The 20,826-nt window shown below is 37.2% G+C and overlaps 1 protein-coding gene across 11 annotated transcripts in view; it reads right to left on the reverse strand.

Moving 5' to 3' along the window:
* dgkb (diacylglycerol kinase, beta) overlaps positions 1–20,826 on the reverse strand; it is a 797,915-nt gene that overhangs the window by 552,473 nt on the left and 224,616 nt on the right. For all 11 annotated transcript variants that reach the window (XR_009512720.1, XM_059972636.1, XM_059972640.1 and 8 more), the window contains one exon: positions 5,519–5,638. Coding sequence is in view for 10 of the 11 variants with exons in the window: in XM_059972636.1 (XP_059828619.1) it covers positions 5,519–5,638 (120 nt within the window). In the remaining variant the exon portion in view is untranslated. The remainder of the gene's footprint in view (positions 1–5,518; positions 5,639–20,826) is intronic.

Genomic DNA, 20,826 nt, shown 5'->3' on the forward strand with positions numbered 1-20,826 from the left:
TGAAGCCTATCAAATGGTGAAAGGCTTTGATAGGGTGGATATGGAGAGGATGTTTCCTATGGTGGGAGAGTTTAAGACCAGAGGACACAGCCTTAGAACAGAAGGGCGTCTTTTAGAAATCAGATGAGGAGGGATTTCTTTAGTCAAAGAGTGATGAAACTGAAATTGTTTGCCACAGGTAGCTGTGGAGGCCAAGTGTTTATGTATACTTAAGACAGAGGTTACTAGATTCTTGATTTGTCAGGGCATGGAGGGATACTGGGAGAAGGCAGGAGATTGGGACTGAGATGGCCAAACGGCATAACTCTGCTCATATATTTTATGGTCTTCAGTAAGTTTTGACCCTTACGGGTTGCTGTAAGGCTTCCCTGTATGTTACGTACTGAACATAACAGGATCCGGGTAGGTGAGTTACAAGCAAAATAAACATCATGTTTGTTCCTCACCTCTGTCTTCATGTGTGTTATTCACAGCCACCCACTTTACCAGTACAACAAACATAACACAAATAATACATGGCAATCCACTAACAGCTGTGGTGCTCAGCTATTTCTGAAGGCAATAAGAAAAAAAAAGTAGTCTGAAACTCATTTAGTATTGTAAAGGGTTAAACTTTGTGCTTATCGAATGACTTACCACCATTGCCTTGAGTGTACGTGAACTGGCTGCAGGATCTTTGATTACTACTATGGGAAGATAACCATGAGATACAACTATGGGAACAACTGTGGGAACATGAAAGTTAGGTGAACACGGGGGTGGGGCTCATGAAAAGTGGTGACAAAGGATGATTGGTTCTGATTTAGTGCTTTGAATTGATGCTGTGTATTGGGCTACTTCACTGCAGGATTTATCAGTCAAAAGGGTATCAAACTAGAGCGGTCGGCGGGCTTAGAGGAGTTCTTCAGGGCCTCCCCAATGGGTGGGTGTTGAACAGTGCCACAGATCAAGTGGGAGGAGTACTGGAGTAAGAGGGGTGTGCACATACCTAGATTTTAATGTTTGCTCTGGTCTGTCCTAGTAAACGTAGTTATGTAGTTCAAAGCAGATAATTGTAGTTTGTGTTTTTCTGCCAATCTGAGCTGAATCTGAGTACCTTTTGATGTAACAACCTTCCAGGTTAGAGAATTCCTGTATTCATCACCCTCTGCAAGAAGTTCCTACATACCTCAATTTTAGCTTGGAACCATGCCTCCTCATTCAAGTCTTTTCAACTAGAGGAAACATCTCAACATCTGCCCTATAATGGCACCCTTAGAATCTTGCATCTTCAGTAAGCATATAATTAATGTCTGTAGGTTCCAAAGAATACCAGTCCAAATTCTTTAGCCATTAATACCAGGATACCTTTGTATCCTGATATTTAATCACATGTATCTCTTCTGGATTGCCTTCATTGATAATATATCCATACCTATGTTGACAGTATATTTAGGACTCTGGGTGTGATTACACTATTAACATGAACAATTTTAGTAATAATTTTCTAAGTTTAAATTTCATGCCCCTTGTCTTAAAGACCAGGATAAATTTTGACTTATGTGCTGAACTTGCAACTATTTGTTTTTGTTGAGTGTATAAAAATATCTCAATCCCTTTGTATTCCATTAAAATGCAGTCTTTCTCCATTTAGATAGTGGTCAGTTTTTTTTTATTCCTTATAACAAGATGCCCGATCTCACTCATTCCTATATTAAACTCCATTTGCCAAGCATGTGGGGAAAATGAAATATGGCATTTATGTGAGTCCGTTGTAAGTGGGTGGTTGAACTCTATAGGCTGAAAGTCGTGTCTCTGTGCAATATTATTCTGTAATTCAATGCTAATTCTGAAATTATGATTCTGGAATTCCTATCAATATTTTGCTGGAGATGACAAATATCCACATCATTGCATGCTTTTCCATCTATTTAAGTACCATTCTCAAACTTGGGTACCAAGCACACTCAGCTAAGTCATTAACCTAAATTATACATAATTGATGTCTAAGAACTGATCTTGTATTCTACAAGCCTGAAAAAAAATCTATTTTTGAAACTATCTTCAATGTGATGACGAATTTTCTGTTCATTTTAACATGCAGACTATCTCCTACACAGCGCTTAACCTTTTGCTACAGTCTTTTATGTGGCACCTCGTGAAATGCCTTCTGGAAATCCAAATCCACTACATCAGCAGGTTCCCCTCTTCTGCCTCTGCCTGGTACTTCCTTGAAGATATCCAGCGGGTTTGTCAAATTGATTTTCCTTTCATAAAACCTGACTTTGTTTGGTTGCACTAAGATTCAATTAATATCTAGCAATTTTTTGTTGATTATAGATTCCAAAATTCTGTCAATGCAATTTGAGGAGGCAACAATTTAAGTTCCACGCAAAGGGCAATTAAGATTCTCAGAACCCACACATCCAAAGTTTTAGAATGTCAAGATTGTGAATGTTTATAAATGTCTCTAAGTAAAATGAATTAAAAAAGAAATAAATCATAAAACACTATTAAACAATTTAAATAAACAAAACAAAAATAATGAAGTAAAAACACATAATTTACCTTTCTATTTATCTTTCTCTCAGCTATTCCTTTCTATCCCATAAATGGACTTGCTAGACTTATACTAAATCTAATGTGCTGTAGGTACCTTAGTGAACAGATAAAAATGACTCCTTCATCCACACTTGTTATGATTTTCTATGCTAAATATACCTCACACTCCATAACCTCTTGAGCAGTAACCTTCTATGTCAATTTATCAAATGTCTTTTGGAAATCTAAAAACATAAGATTTATTGTTTGTATTGATCTATTCTGTTAATCACATCCTTAATCAAATTGTAGTAAATTTGACAATCAAGAATTTTCTTTTAATAAACCTATCTAGACATTTTACCATTGCAAACTGTTCTGTTAATCACTTCTTCAATAATAGATTCAAAAAGTTTTCTAATAAACTAAGTTATTGTTGCTGCCCTATAATTTTGTTTTCCCTCTATCCTCTGTTAAACATACACTTGCAGTTTTCCAATCTACTGGAATATTTCCAGAATCCTGAAAATGTGCACGATTGCAACTAAAGCATCAACTGTGAAGATAGACACTTCTTTCCACACCAGAGAATGCAGACCACTAGGATCAGGGGATTTGTTGACCTTTAGTCCCATTCATTTGTCTCATATTTGGTCTCCAGTGATATTAATTATTTTAGGCTTCTCACTTTTCTTGCCCCTGGCTACCCATCATTTTTGGTGTGTCAGGTTTTCTAACAGTGAAATCAGATATAACCTATTCCTTATTAATTAATCATTACTATTAATTTTATTGTTTTAGTTTCTAAAAGATTAGTATTTATTTCTCCTGCTCCCTTTGTTACATAATTATGGAAACCCTTGCAATGTATCTATATTTTTGCTGGTTTACTCTATAAATTTACAACTTTTCTTCTGTTTAATATCATCCTTAATTTTAGTTAGCCACGCATGGCTTCTTTATTTCTTCAGTGGAATTTGTATTAATTGAGAATTATGAAATATTTATTTAAAAATCTGCAAAATTAATCTCAGTTAATTCACTTTAATACTTGCATAATTGGCTCTATTCACATTTTAGATCTGGTTACATATTCAGTCACTTTCAAACAGAAGTGAAAGTCTGTGATAGACACACCTTCTGTTGTAATTCTTCACAACAGCACACAATCCTTCATAGTTGATCAACCCTGTCTCAGTACTTATTACCAGATCTAAAATAACTGCTTCCTTGGGTGGGTTCACATTGTAAACTTTAAGAAAGAAGTTCTTTCTAGTCAATAAATGCACATATTCATTTTCCTAATTGATATGAAAATAGAAGTTTCCTCAACTGAGCCATCCAAACTATTTCATTTACAGTCCTTAATACAGTCCAGATAGTTAATTCGACAGAACATGAATGCACTATGAGTGAACCTTGTACTACTTCCTCCCCTCCTTCCATCTTCCTACTCTGACATCTCTTTCTTTCTAATCCTGATGAAGGGTCTCAGCCCAAAACATCAGCTGTTTACTCTTTTCCACAGATGCAGCCTGGCCTGCTGATTTCCTCCAGCATTTTACGTGTGCCACTATAAGTGAAGCCCATGATCTTCGTCCCGACTGCTGAGGCTGGTAACATACGGAATTACATACTTCTCTCCCTCTCTCGGCTTTTAGCTACAAATTTAACTCCCTGGACTGTCTGACCAATGCCAAGTTGAACATAGTTCAGCTGGCAATGTTGTAATTATTATTTTAATGGTTTTACTTGTTACTTTAGGTTCCACATCTATATCTGCCTTCTGCAAGAAGTACTTTTCCCTTCTACTGCATTGTTGGTTTTTATATAATTTACAAACAAATTTCCTCTCAACCCTCCTCCCAACCAATGCACGTGGCCTCCATCTTCAAGATCCCCTTGCCTCATATCCATGGCAATGTGTCACAGGTACGTAGAACAGCATCTATGCCACTCTGACCACACTGTTCCACAGAGTTGCACATTTCTTTCCATACATCTGTTGTGATAGAAAATAACTGGTTCTTTGAGTCTCAACAGTAGAGGCCTGGACACACACAGTTTTAATAATAAGGAATTTATTTACAAGGGGAAGTTGGGTCAACACAAGCAACTACAACACACAGAAAGCGGTGTGGGGACAGGGTACAGTTACACATACAAAGAACAAGGGAAAAACACTACAACAGCTAAACCCCTTGACCTTGGATAGCTGTGGCTCCCTTACCAGGACAAACGATAATCATTCCAAGCATAAATCAATGCACTTACCTTCGCTGAGGTGGTCTGTAAGAGAGAGCGAGCCAGGCACATGTCTCACCTTTTATAGCATGGGGCTGGGCCAGATAATCCAATTAAGGTGACCAATAATTTAGGTGTGCATTGATAAGTTGGGAGGGACCAAATGTTGATTGGCATGTGGTGTGTCCTCCGACCAGCCAGGTGGCAGTGCATCTGTCACGTGGCCAGTATCTCTGGATACGACATCCCACTCCATTCTGGTTCTTGTTCATCCATGCAGGTTACAAGATTCTAAATCTGTTGGGCAAGGCCCTCCATACCACATACAACCCTGATGCATATCCATGCAGGCTCATGCCTAAGCCTTGACTAAATATGAAGTGCTTCTCAACCTTGGTGGAGTAACTGATCCTTGAACATTGAAAGGAATGTGTAGAGAGATGAATGAAAACTAGCTTCAGTATCCCTGGTTTACAACAGGTACACCTAGGTGCTCCTTGGAATGAAGTTGGAAAGTGAATGGGATCATCTCATTTCTGGATCACTCTTCACTCACTTTCATTTGAAAAGCTCACTCATGAAACACCAATGCTTGGGCAAATCACCAGAAAAGAATTGGTACTGTAAAAGTCATACACAGACAATGGCATCAGTGGAAAACAGCAGGAATGCTAAAATACCAAATCAGGTGTATTTCTTTCCATATGAATACTGGCTCAGGAATTAAGATTACTTGTGCAGATTTGTGACTCACCGTTTCCAGGCCCAAGAGAACCAGGAGAGGGATTGTAGTCATTCCTCCCTGAATCCATTCTTCCAGAGACACTGTACCATCACGATCATAATCTATCTCTTCCATCATCTCCTGAAGAATCTACCACAAAATATAAAAATCCTTTAAGAGCATAATCAGATCACTTGTCACAACAAATATCTGCCTGACTGAAGGTTGGGATTTTGATATCCCTGCCTGTTTATGCTTACATATTAAAAGTATGCAAGTAGCAACAGAGATTTGAACTGAAGCTGTTCTGATTAATTTGTTTCACATATGAATTTTGACCAAAATACTGAAAGTGTGATAAACAAATTATTGGAGCTTGTTTCTTTTAAAGCAGTTTCACATATTGGGCACCGTTACTGAGTATGTGCAGATGAGGAAGAATGCATTCATCATATCAAAATCTGCAGTCACATTTGTAGATATTACTTCATTTGTCTGCTCCATTCTTGTGGCCCAGATGGATTGGGGCTCCATATGAGGTCTGGTGCTCACTCCAAGAATCAGATTTGGAATCTACATAATGAAATAGTTAAAAAGTTGGAAATATCTCAGAAAATGTGTAGCTTGAGTGGATGATAGTTGGGTTGAGTTGTTCTCCGACCTTGTCAATCCATTTGCAAATATTTTGTCACCATGTGAGGAGACATCAGGGCACTGTTCACTGGGGGTGTCCCCCCCAATCTTTGACCTTTCTGTTCTTATCAGTCAGCTGATTGGCCGTCATTAAAGAAACTAAATTGTGACGTAGGGAGGGGGTCTCGTCTCTGTTTTGGTGCATGGTGAACTCTGTACGTTGAGGTCTGGAATTTTTCCCACATTGGCTTATAAATAGGATAGCGGTCTACATGTCTACTTAAAGAATTGTTCATGGAACACCATGCTTCTAGGAGCTCTCTTGCATGCTGTGTATTTGCTTGCGCCATGACTTTCACTGATGCCCGGTCGAACTTGTGCCCCTCTTGATCTTCATGGGTGGAGACAAGGGAGAATTGGTCATGTCACTTCACAGCCAGTTGATGTTCATGGATCCTTTTGGATAGCTTTCTCCCCATCTGACCAATGTAATATTTGCTGCAGTCCCTGCATTGTATTTTTTAGACCTCATTGGTCTTGTCCAATATCTTGGTTTGTTCTTTTGGTCTGCAGAGTACTCTTCTCAATGTTGCTGTTGGCTTATGTGTAACCAAATTTCTGTGTTCTTTAGAGCAGTTGGGCCATCACTTCTGAGATATTCCAAATGTATGGAAGGACAACCCATTTGATCACTTCTTGTTTGGTGCATTGTTGACCTCATAGGCATCTTCATATAGAGTTCACCATGCGGCGACTCAAAGATGAAACCGCCTTCCTACGTCACAATTGAGTTTCTGTAATGATGACCAATCAGCTGATTGATAAATATACAAAGGTCCAGCCTTTGGAGGCACTCCACAAATGAACAATGCAGAAACGATGTCTCCTCATAAGATGATGAAATGTCTGTGAATGGATTGTAAAGTTTGGAGAAAAATTAAACCCAGCCGGCGAAAAAGTTAAAAAAAACAGACACTCCCCACTGCCAACACACAGGTGAAGAGTGTGCAAAAATGGAGACCCAATGGCACAATGGCACAGCCACTGCCACAGAGCTTTGAATACACAGGTTCAATTCTACCCTCTGATGCTCTGATATTGTTGTATAGAGTTTGCATATTCTGCCTGTAACGAAGTGGAGTTCCTCTGAGAGCTTTGACTTCCTCCCACATCTTAGACACAGGAGTAGGTAGGTTAATAAACCTTGGTAAATGGCCTCCTGATATGTTGGTGAATGGTAAAATTGGTGTGGGGGGTGTGGTGTCGAAGGGAAAACAAGGACAATATAAATAGTGGGCAGTGCAGACTTGGCAACCTGAAATGTCCATCTCTTTGCAGTGTGACATTATGAGTCTGAAACAAAAACAATTAAGATATGGTGAAGGGAAACAAATGAAGAAATGAAGAAGTAACCTTATGGATGCAATGCTGCTGGGTCCAACCAGCCTGCTGGTACAAGCTAATCGATACAGAGTTGATCTACTCACTAAATTATATTTCAAATATTTGTAGAACACAAAAAATGACTCTGGCAAAACTGTACACAATTCTCCACATGTCAATCTTATTAACACTTGTCTTCAGAAATTAGCAATATTACACAGCCTTTCTTTCTTTCCAGCTTTTTCACAGAGCTAAGCTTTTCTACATTAACTTATGATAAAATTATTATTCTTTTTCATTCTTTTTACACGGCACAATTATTCTATTCTGATCTAAGTGGTAGGTGTTCTGTGTAAATTACCATTTTTAAAGGCTGTATCACATTATATAGTTATAGGGAAATAGGCTACCTAGTCATTTTATTTGTACAAGATTGGATTTGTGTTTGTGCTTCATCTGGGAGGGAAAGAAGATTTAATTTAAACTCAAATGATGATGAACAGACTCCACTTGGTACTCTGAAATGAAGAAAGTGAAGGACGCTACTTGATTTCCATTATTTCTCCTTATTTACTTTAGAGTCCCAGTTGACAATTTTCATCCTATGGAAATATGCTGAGTGGAGCCTACTAGCAGTTTCACACAAACACCAATTTCATTTGAAGCACTTAGTAAAGCCAACCTGTTTACTGATGAGCTCCACGAACTCTTTAATTTGCAGTCATGTCATTTGACTATGAAATATTTAGAAAAAAATGATTGTTCAGTTTAAGTAACTGAGGCAGCATTTGTTATATGAATGGTAATTACTGTCTGACTGAAGAAGTGACAAGACACTTTACTACAACATACCAATATTTCAAAGAACTATTTGTCAGTTAAATTACCAAATAATTAGTTAATTTATGAGATACTGACATAACAGATGAATTTAACACTATTATATTAATTTCTGTAACAAAATAGGATGGGATTTTCTTAATTGAAATACCTTAACTGGACCCAAAAATGGAGCAGAGATAAGGTCTTACAATAGGAAGCAGGAAAATAAAGAGAACCAGAGACAATTTATAATTCCTAAAGTTATTAAGTTAAAAAATAAGTTCATCACCTGGATTCCCCCACCTGTATTTTTATCCAAAGTTTGAAATCTGTGTCTCCTCATCCTTAAACTATCTATTTCTGGAAAAAGCCTCATGTAAGCACACAAATTAACAGAGGCCAGTTATTCAACCACTCAATCCTGCATGCTAGTCAAGAAGATCAGGGCTGATCTGAACACATTTCCATTTATCTTTGGTAAGAATTTACCTATTTCTAGTTTCTGCTTCCACTGGTTTCTGGTTTCTGCCCTTCCAGGTATTAGTTTGGTCACCTTTCTCTTGCATAGATGGTTTGATTCAATCAGGAGATCAATACGGTACAATACTCCAAGATCCTCCATCTAAGCCAGTGGTTCCCAGCCTGAGGTCTATGGACTCGTTAGTTAATGATAAGGCTCCATGGCATAAGAAAGTTTGGAATCCTCTGATCTAAGCCAACATTAGTCATGATTTTCTGCACTTCTATCAAATCCCTTCTCAAATTTCTTTGCTTCCAGGAGAATAAATTTAGCTTCTCCAATCTCATTTTATACCTGAAATTTATTATCTCTGGAGCCTTTATTGTAATAATTCACAAGGCACTTCACAAGAATAATGTCAGATGAAATTTGCGAACAAGTCAGATAAAGTGACATTTATTAATTTATTTAGAGATACGGTGTGGAATAGGCCCTTTCGGCCCTTCAAGCCTCACCACACAGCAAACCCCGACTATCCCCGATTTAATCCTAACCCAGGAGAACTGTGGGAGAAAATCAGAGTACCAAGAGAAAACCCACACATTCCATGAAGAAAACATACAAACTCCTTACTGAGGATGCTGCGACTAAACTCTGAACTCTAACACCCTGAGCTGTAATAGCATTACATAAGACAAAAGGATTTTTTGGATATGTGTTAGTGGAAAAGAAGTAGAAAGGTAATAAGAATTGTAGGAGTGATGGTTGTGTATTTGAGTAATATTGAAAATACACTGTTTTGATAAAGCATTCTTTGTTGTCTGCATAATGCATTGTGGGTTATATGTAAATGGCACGTGTCATTATCTCACCATGTCATATGTGTGCATTTCAATCAAAGTGAAAAGCAAAGTTAGACTCATATTCCTGGCTCCCTTCTTCTCCTTTCATTTAGTTTGAAGGACGACAAGTTTTAAATGCACCTGAGATGTCTACCTACATGTGACGAGCAGCAATGTGTTCAAGTTCAGTAAGAAAACAGTGCAGCACATGGTTCTTTGGAAAGAGGAGAAGGCTTTTCAGTTTAAAAGAAGGCAGGAAACGGTCAAATTCATGGATTCATAAGAAGTGAGTACACAGTGATAAGAATCAGAAATATAAAAAAAAACAGAAATAGCGCTGGCTACATCAGGAAGATAGACGGATTCAATTGCACAAGAGAAAACTAGATTTTGTATACTGAACAGATTGAGCAGCATTTTAAAATAAATGAAACAGCCAATGAGAATCAAGTACCAATTCTGCTGAGTGCATTGTATTTAAAGGCATAGTTTGCTTAGAAATTTGCTTCAGCCAAACCAGCCGAAATGGGCTTTGCTGATATAATGAAAGGAATGCAGGAACATTTAGAACCCAAACTGTTGTTGGTTGCAGAATGCTTTAGATTTCATAAGCACAATCAAATAGAAGGGGAGTACATTTCAGTATACGTGGCTAAATTGAGGTAATTGAATATTGTTAGTTCAATGATGGGTTTATTGATGCACTGAGAGATCATTTAATTTGTGGAACCTTACAAGAAAGCATTTAAAAGTGGCTCTGAACTGAAACACTGACATGTAAAAGAACATTTGAAATCGCTGCTTCCACGGGAACAGCAGACAGAGACACAACTTGCAGTCAGGAATGAAAGTAAGCAATGGCAGAATTGTAACATCCAAACAGAAACATGGCTGGCCAGACAAATTATGTTATCATTCTGGCAGGGGCTCCTATACACCAGACCAGTGCAGATTTAAAGGTGAAACTGGCAGAAAATGCAACAAAGTGGGACACATATAAAGAGCATGTCAGGTAGACAAGTGGACTGTACAGGGAAAAGATGAAAATGCAAGTTCAAAAAGAGCACTAATCTGCATGTTCTTGATGAAAAATTGGATAATGATGAGAATGACGCAGACTGTGTAGCCTTGAGATTTATCATGTGAAAACTAACTGCAGACAAGCAATATGGCTTATAACAGAAGTTAACTGCAATTTAATTAAAATGGATTCAGTCATTTCACAAAATGAGTTTTAATGGAATTTCTAAGATACTAAACTGAAGCCTGCAGATATTCAACTAACAGCTTATACTGGAGAAAAGATAACTCCACTGTTACAAAAAATGACATTTGTAACAGTAAAATACAACAACCAACAAGCCAAACTGGGCTTATATGTGATAAAAACAGGAGGGCCAGCATTGTGTGGGCATGATTAAAACAGACAACTCCATCTTACTTGCAGATTCATCCAACATTTGTATGTCACATCCCCTGTAATAGAATCAATTGAATGCAAATTAAGACAGATACGATGATGGCACAACTGTCTCTGTTGCTATACACCATGAACTGCTGCCCAGCAGACAGAAAACTGGGGTTTGTGTCAACCTCTGTGCCTTTGGTTGGAAAGCATATTGGATCAAGGAAGGTCATTGCTGCTCAGAGGGATCATGCAAGTGACAAAAGCAGTGGTCCAACTACAGAACTTTTTGTCGGCAACATATCCGAAAAAGCTTCTGATATGTTAATCAGGCAGTTACTTGTGACATATGGCTTAGTTTTAAGCTGGAAGAGAATTTAAGAAGCTCCAAGAAAGTTGCAAGCATTTGACTTTTGCGAGTATAAAGAACCAGAATCTGCTCTGCATACATTAAGGTTATTGCATGAACTTCACTTGAGAAACAAAAAGCTGCATGTAAAAGTAAATGCAAAGACCAAAACTCAGCTTGTTGAATGGAAGGCCAAAGAGGTAAAGGAGTCAATGGATTTACGAAAACAGGATTTGTTAAATGATGTTGTGAATGAAGAAACCAAGCAGAGAGATCAGATCGTAAAGGGAACAATGGAAGGATTAATAAGAGAATACTCCAGTTAACTAAATGCACTTGCCCAAGATCAATACACACATTCTAGAAAGAAGGAAAAGAAAGAGGGGAGTGACAAAAGTGCTTTCGAAATGAAAGAGAATAAACAAGCAATTTCCTAAGAAATCAGAAAATTCAGAGACAGTCACAAGAAACCAGGGAAAGAAAAAGGAAGGCGAGAAAAAGCAAGACAAGTTGAAAAGGAGAGAAGAGGTAGAAAGAAAAATCATGAATGAGAATAAGGAAGGTGGGAAAGAGAGCAGGAAGATAAGAAAGAACAAGAGCAGGATAAAGAGACCTTAAAGAAGCCAGGACCGAAGAGAAGCAAGGACTGATGTAGATCCACGAAGAAAAGCAAAGAAAAGGAGAAGGAAGGTGTCCAGAGAGTAAAGGAGCTGCAGACCCTACATCAATTCATTATAACTACTATGGAGGAGTCTCCGGAATCTAAGATTGTTTCACAACCATAAGCCTCACCTGCCAAGCAGAGTGATTCCCCTTATCAGGAAAGATGTTATCCCACAAGAACAAGACAGCCTCCAAAATGATTAAATCTTTAGGCTTAAATGGGTCAATTTAAAAGTTATTACGCTGTGTATGTCTGTACAATAGTAGTATTATATAGTATATTGTGTATGCAGTTGAGATGTTGAGTTAGAATTAATCGCAAAGCAGTGAGGAGAGGAGTGTTGTGTATTTAATATTTCAGTTATATTTGAGTAATACTGTACATATATTGTTTGATTAAGCATTCTTTGTTGATTACATAATGCATTGTGAGTTATATGTAAAAGTATGTAAATGGCACACATCATAACGCCACCATGTCATATGTGCAAGCCTCACTTAAAGTAAAATTCAAGTTAGACTTACATTCCTCGCTTCTTTTTGTTCCTTTCAATTTGTTTAATGTTTTGGAGTTACAGAACATACCAAGAGGTCAGAAATAGAGGAGTGCAACAATCTCAGAGGGTTATAGCCTCGAGAGGCTCCAGAGATTGATTACAGCCAATACTGGATCTGACAACAAAGCCGATAAATGTAAGGACTAGAACAGGAGTCAATGAAGATCAGCGAGCACATAGGTTGGGTGAACTGGCTAAGTTAGTGTAACTGACAGAGTTTAGATTACTTTGAGGTTAAAAGGAACACACAGCAGGAGAGAAATAAAGAAGTAATTGGATGGAATAACTGGATAAAGTTAATTTATAGACTTTATTTGAATCATTAAAGGTATTTGAATAAATCTGGCATGACTAGTATATAGTGTCCACAAATAGACTACAAATTTTGTATATTTCAGAATGTAATTAAGAACCATTCACTCTCGTGGACCTGGAGTCAAATCTAGGGCATGTTGGGTAAAGATGACAGACTGTCTTTGTTGAAGAACATTAGTGAAGTGAAAAGATTTTCATGACAATTCAGGAATTCCATGCTCCTTATTACAGATACCAGATTTTTATTCCAGATTTAGTCAATTACACTCAGTGCCACTTTAATAGGTGCCTCCTGATTAATTATTTACATTATCAAACAGCTGTACAGGTCTACCTGATAACGTGGATGCTGAGTAAGCTTTTCCCAAGTACGGTGATGGGCTTTAAGAAAGCCTCCAGATCAATGGTCCAGGGCACCAGATTATTGTTCCATTATCTAAACCGCAATGCTGTTGTGCTACTCTGACAAGTAATTTTCATTCCTGGTGCCATTTTGGGTTTTAATATGTCTTTCTGATTATAAAAGGGATTAGGATAGATGGGCAAAACAATTGGAATGGACATAGTGGACTAAAGGTACAATGTCTTTATTAGAAAAACTCCTTTTATCATGATAATCTAAACTTGCCTCTTAAGTCATAAAAATATATAGTGCAATCTCACAACCCTACTTACACTAAAATTAAATAATGTGACTGGTTACCATTACTAATATCATTAAAAATTATTATGACCATTGCGTTTCAATATGCAGAATTATGTGCCCTATTTATCATGAAGAGGCATTGATCTGAAATGTTAACTTCTGTTTCCCTCTCCATGGATTAAACAGCAATTGTAGAGTATTTTATACATTCTCTGTTTTTACTTTAGATTTTCAGCATTTGCTACATTTTTCTTTTGGATTTTGTGCCCTAGTTGATCTTTTCACCTGGAGTTCATGTCATATTAATTGCCAACAAGCTTTTGATTATCCATTCCCCTTCTACTCTTGCTTTAGAATATTTAACTTTAATCCCCATTAGTCTAATGAGGAAAGAATATGTATGTATTTTTAGGCAATGCTTGATCCTTATGTAATGAGCAGGTAACAGGCCTCCTTAAGGTGGAAAAGCATCATTTAATTTCTAATTAAACTCATTAACCAAGGTTAAAATTCAGCTCATTGCAGCACCTTCAATTTGACTAAGAGACTGCATTGCTATCAAATCAAAATGGTGCAAAAAATTTAAATTTAAAAATTTCTATTTTTTTTACAATGTCTCTGACAGATTTGATTTCGGAACTATTCTAACTTAAACCTGCAGCCTGAACTTCTATTGTCACTTGCCCCATAAGTTTACTGGTAGCACACACCTGAAGCCTAGTGGTTAATCATAATCTCAATTAATATTCGGAGAATGTGCACTTGGGATCCATCAAGCTTGGAATGCACACCCTCAGGCTGGAGACCCCTTAATAGAGTTCTGCTCTGCACCACTAAAAGATGTGCAAGGTGTGAAGGTACATTGTAGTTATTTAAATTCTAATTTTCTTCTATAAATAATAAATTAAAATGCTAAATTATGAATCATTGGAAGATATCAGAAGAGGAGGGAAAAAAATGCCATTGTAAACTGCTCACTTAGAAAATTAAGGAAATAGTGTATGGTTAAATTAGATGATAATTTCAACCAACAGATTGTTTTCTTCTAAATAGTCAAATATTAGAGGTGAACAATATCACTCTGTATATCTGGAGTAAAGGTATTGAAACAATGAGTGCTTAAACAATGTTACATAAGAAAATGGGTTTAACAGCAACATACACACAATTCATATTTTCAATTCACCTGAGTCAACCCCACCTCACTCATGTAAACTGATCATGAATTAGTTCCAACATCAGGTCAGGTGGGAGTTCAATGGTTTATTATTTATAAATAATTTGTAAATCACTGTTTTATACATTATACACTTTTAATATAAATATTGAACAATGAAAAATTTCCCTCTGTAATATGGATAGATGTTCCCAAGATGCTGACAACACCACTGATTTTCAACTGCTGGGAAAAACAACTATATTTCTTTCTCTCTACTGATCCCTCCCTCACATCCTTAACTTGTTCCTTCCTCTTTCTGAGAAAATACTTCATAAAATTAGTAAAGACACAGGTGAGTATTCAACCTAATGAGTCCACCCTGATTTTATATACAATAATTATTCAGTCCCAATCACCTGCTCTTTCTGTCCAAATGCCCTGCCTTTTCCTTTATAGTTTGCAAATTATTTTCCTTCAAATACCCTTTTAAATGGATACATTAATTGTGTTCTCATTACCTCATAGAGTGGGTGTGGAGAGGATGTTTCCTAGGGTGGTTGAGTCTAAAACCAGACGACACAGACTTCGAAAAGGGGGACAGCCATTTAGAATGGAGATGAGGAGGAATTTCTTTTGCCAGACAGTTGTGAATCTGAGGTATATGTTGTCACAGGTGGCTATGGAGGCAAAGTCATTGGGTATATTTAAGGCAGAGGTTGATGGATTCTTGATTGGTCAGGCATGAAGGGATATGGGGAGAAGGCAGGAGGTTGGGGCTGAGACAGAAAATGGATCAGCCATGATGTAACAGCAGAGCAGACTCGATGGGCCAAGTGGCCAAATTCTGCTCCTATATCTTTTGTCTAAATGCAGTGAGCTGAATTTTGTCAATCCTTTCCTGTCTCAGTGCATCATTTGCTTTTCAATGTGTGCCACCCTCACCCTGTTTATGAATCATCTCCTAACCAAATAAATCTTAAATTATTTTATTTCAGTTATCCAATTAAAGACAGTCATGATCTTATACATTTGCAGTAAACTTATTCTTAAACACCTTTAGTCCAAGTGGGACAACTCAAGTTTCTCTAATATAAATATGTCATTCCTCTTACTCCTCCTCTCTGGAGCCTTTACATTCTCCATAGTGATGAACAGAATTGTACAGTAATTGTAGCCTAAAGTTTTACAAAGACCCAACATGCCCTCCCTGCCGAAAATCAAGAATCTGAAGATGCTGGGAATCTGAAATTTTTAAAAAAAGTACTGGAAACCCTTCGCAACTTAAGCAGCATGTATGATTTAACATCTCATATCTGATGAAAGAGTCAGACCTAAAATGATAACTATTTCACTTTGCACAGCTGCTGCCTGACCTGCTGAGTGTTTTCAGCACTTTCTATTTTTATAGGCACCTTGCTTTTGTGATCTATTTCTCTATTAACAAATCCCAGAATTTCATGTGTTTTTCTGATTGATCTCTCAGCAAGACTTGCCAATTTCAGTGTTAACTTCTACTGTTGCCCCAGTAGACCCTTCATCTAGTTCAGCTAGTTGAGTTGTTTTGCAGCGACAACTTTACACTCAATGTCAGTAAGACCAAAGAACAGATTGTGGACTTCAGAAAGGGTAAGGTGAACACTCATCCTCATTCAGTGGAAAGGATGAGCAATTTCAAGTTCCTGGGTATCAATATCTCTGAGGATCTGTCCTGGGCCCAGCATGTTGATGCAGCTACAAAGAAGGCACATCAGTGGCTTGATTTCATTGGGACTTTGAGGAGATTTGGTATCTCACCACAGACACTCACAGATTTCTACAGATGTACTGTGGGGAACATTCTGTCTCGCTGCATCACCATCTGGGAAGTGGGGGGGGCTACTGTACAGGATCAAAATAAGGTGCAGAGAGTTGTAAACCTGATCAGATCCATCACTGCAATTGGTCTCCATAGTATCCAGGGCATCTTCTAAGAGCAATGCCTCCGAGAGGCAGCATCCATCATTAACAACCCCCATCACCCAGCACATGCCCTGTTCTCATTGCTACCATCAGGTAGGAGGTACAGAAGCCTGAAGGCACACACTCAATGATTCAGGAACAGCTTCTTCCCCTCTGCCATCTGTTTTCTGAATGGTCACTGAACCCATGAACACTACTTCACTATTTTTTTATTTCTTATTTTTGCATCACTTATTTAACTATTTAATATATATTCTTACTATAATTTACATTTTTTCTTTCTCTTATTATGCATTGTATTGTACTGCTGCTGCAAAGACAACAAATACCGCAACATATTAATTCCGATTCTGATTTAAACAAGTGTAAATCGAGGATTTATTCTATTATACTGCATCGTTCTGTGGCAAACTATTTCACAGATTTATTTAGAAGCACCTCTGCTGAGCATCTTGGGAACATCTATCCAGATTACTGAGAGAGATTTCCCCCTCCAATATTGAAATTAAAATCCTAAAATGTATAAAACAATGATTTGCAAATCCTATGTAAATAAGTAATTGAAATCTTGTCTTCCCTGAGGTTGGGATGAGTTCATAGAGAATCTACATGAGTGGAGAGGAGTAGATTAAGAAGCACAGAACAGATGAATTTGTTCAATCTTCTTTTCTTACATAACTGTGTTTAACTGATTTTTAAGTGCTGCTATTCCAGATATAGAAATAGTGACATTATTCTGCTTCAATATTTGACTCTTTAGAGTAAATCATTTTGCATATTGGTTTATAACTCTGACATGAAATATTTTAAGATTATTCACAGATTATATGGTGCTTCAAAAATGTGTAAATGACAATTAGTTATCAAAACTAAAAGCTTAATCAACTTATCTATGAAGCAAGTAATAGATTATACAAAATGTTCATGAATTGCACTGTTATCATTACTAAATATCTTACAATAGATGGTGAAAAGGATGATAGACACAAAATGAGACATCAAGAGATTATCACATAAAATCCCAAACAAGAGAAAATCTGCAGGTGCGGGAAACCCAAGCAACACACACAAAATGCAGGAGGAACCCAGCAGGCCAGGTAGCATCTATGTAAAAGAGTTACCAATTGACATTTTGGCCCGTGACCCTTCATCTGGGCTCAGCCCAAAACATCAACTTTTTACTCTTTTCCACAGATCCTTGCCTGCTGAGTTCCTCCAGCATTATGTGTGTATTAAAATCTACTTACTTTCCACGAACCACTCCCAACCCAGCTCCAGACAACACTGACAGCCATCACATTAACTCTGTATTTTTTTACAGGTAATATTAAGCTTAAGTTTACATTACTTAGGCCATTCAACAACATGAAACAGCCGCAATTAACATATAGATCTCATTTTGCAAATTTTCCCAAGTTCACCCTTTGTGGCCCTTTGATTTGCAGTTCTGGCAGAGGAATTTTTACTGCTTCTTTGAGAATCAGAGACTGTTGAAATATGTTTAAATAATTAGAAAATAAATAACAAAATAGCAAAGTGGCAGATTTATTGATAAACATCCTGCTTCATAAATTGCTTGACATGTCAGCCAATATACTGAGAGTCATTTCTCTTTGAACAGAGGAAGAGATGCAGATAATTTTCCTCATGTTGCAGCTGCATACCAATGTTATTTTAGGATTGCTAATGGCATAATTTCAGAATTTAATTTTATTTTCAAATCCTTATGTATTTTTAAGAATTGAAGATTTTTTAATGAATTCTATAGTGAGTTTAAATCTAAACCATGATACAAATGGATTCTATTCATTCTTAGCTCTTAAACTGGTCAGTTACATAGAAATCAGTAGTAGCATATTAAGATGAATCAGGTTATCAAATTAAACCAAATTCTTATACTAGAGCAGAACAAATCCAAAAATGATACCACTGAAATTCACCATTAAGTAAAATACTAGGTTTTTAGATTTTATATAAATGCTCAATAGAAGAATATTTTGTTTTCTGGTGATACTAAACCCCATCTGCTAAACCGTCCTGGAACTAAATCTTTTGCTGAACAAAGATGTAAATGCTGGTTCAAAAATATTTCACTTCTAAATAATTTTTCCCTAATTTGATTCACAAACATAAGTTAAAGAATTGCTTTCTACTGTATACATACATGTTTGCACACATTGCATGTTTAATGGAATAAAAGCATACTTTTATCAAAGTCATAATTTCTCTTGCAGTGAAATAAATCAACCCCATTCAAGTAATAATCAAAAGTAGTTTCCTTTTGGGAGAATAGGATGCAAATTGAAAGTTAATCTGAAAATAATTCAGCTCAGAACGTGCTTGGATATTTCACCTAGTTCGATAGTAAAATTAATGAGATCTTGGAATCAACTGGCCAGTGATTGTTTTTGTTCGAACATAGCAGAAAAAGGGATCAAAGTTGAAAAAAGTGACAAAAAGGTAAAGCAAATTTATAGTACCCTGTTGTTATACCAACATTGCTTGCTGACATCACTGATCGATCCCCAATTTGTCCATAGTGCATTGCCATGAAATGATCTGAAGACATCGTTCAAGTTCAAATGTAAGTTTACTTATCATTCACTCATACATGAATGTAGCCAAATGAAACAACGTTCCTCCAGGTCCAAGATGCAAACACACATTACCAGCAGTGCACAGCATATGGCAAAGAGTATGATTATGGTAAGGTTATGATTACTTAGAAAAAAAAATGTACAGTCACAAGAATGAAATAATATAGCCCAAATCCCTGCGTGGTATTACTAGATTGATGGTGTTGTCCTGGTCTAGCTTGTGAACATCAGAGGGCATTGCCAAGTGAATACGTGAGAGCAGCACTGCCTCAGCATGACCTCTCTGGGTGACTGCCACAGGCAACCTCGCGGCCTCAGCCAAAGCCAAGTCTTCACCTGAACCGAGGCAACGCAGTTCCCCCACTGTTGGTCACACCAATGAACCAGTGTACCGGGTTTGCAGTATTCCATCATTGCTGCTGATTTTGCAATGGATCTATTGCACAGTGGAACAGCATCTGAACAGAAAGTCATGTCCATGTACTTGCAGAATTATTTATACTTCAACTAATTACATAGAGAATTATAGATGTCTGAGAGTAGTTTAGACCAAATTAACCGGATATCAGATGGCTGCTGTAAACTGAGCAAATGAATTGTTTGCAACTAATGAACCGAGATTATTTTTTCTTTAAATTATTTAATTATCTTTTTCCTAATCTATTTTATCTGCATTTTTAGTCCGGGACACCTGGAGAGCTGAGAGAGGTGTAATGACAGGTGGGTTGTGCTTTTGAAAGGGGGAAATAGGTCAAAGAGTTCATTCAGCTGAGAGCTGCTTTTGTGATTGCACACAGCAATCGTGCATCAAAACCTTGACGTGTCACTGCATTTGATTAAGAGCCATGGCATCAATAAGATATATTACAAAATTACTGTAAAATTCTATTTCTAGAATATAGTATGTTGTGTTACTAAACATATCCCCCCACTTTTTCTGATGAAAACCTGTATTTCTACCAATAGAAAACTGAAATGTCTAACTCATCAAGTATCAATGTGTCAATAATTATTCTTTAGGGACAATTGAATTACCCTGGACCAAGCTTGCTCAGCAAGTGACTGATTATTTTCAATACAGCTCCAAGCCTGTGCACTCATTATTTAATATTAGCATTCAAGTTCAAGTTTATAGTTTTATATATATATATATATACAACCAAACAAAAACGAATCAATGTTCCTCCGGACATTAGTGCACCCACACAACATATATCAAAAACAGCACATAAACCAACATAATGTGCTATAAATTAATAAAATATAATTCAAAATGCATGTAGTAAAGTACAGCACAGGTAAACAGAAAACAGTAACCAGTACAGTAAACAGCTCTCGGTATTCATCAGTCTCACAGCCCAGGGGAAGAAACTGTTACTCAGTCTGGCAGTCATAGTCCTGATGCTGTTGTACCTCTCTCCTGATGGTGGTGGGTCAAAGAGATTTGGGATGGGTAGTAGGATCCTCAACCGTGCTCTGAGCCTGCATCTGCAACGCACCCGATAAATAACAGAAATAGTGGGGAGGGAGACCCCAATAATCCTCTTG

This window comes from Hypanus sabinus, chromosome 6, assembly GCF_030144855.1.
Source record: "Hypanus sabinus isolate sHypSab1 chromosome 6, sHypSab1.hap1, whole genome shotgun sequence".
Taxonomy (NCBI): domain Eukaryota; kingdom Metazoa; phylum Chordata; class Chondrichthyes; order Myliobatiformes; family Dasyatidae; genus Hypanus; species Hypanus sabinus.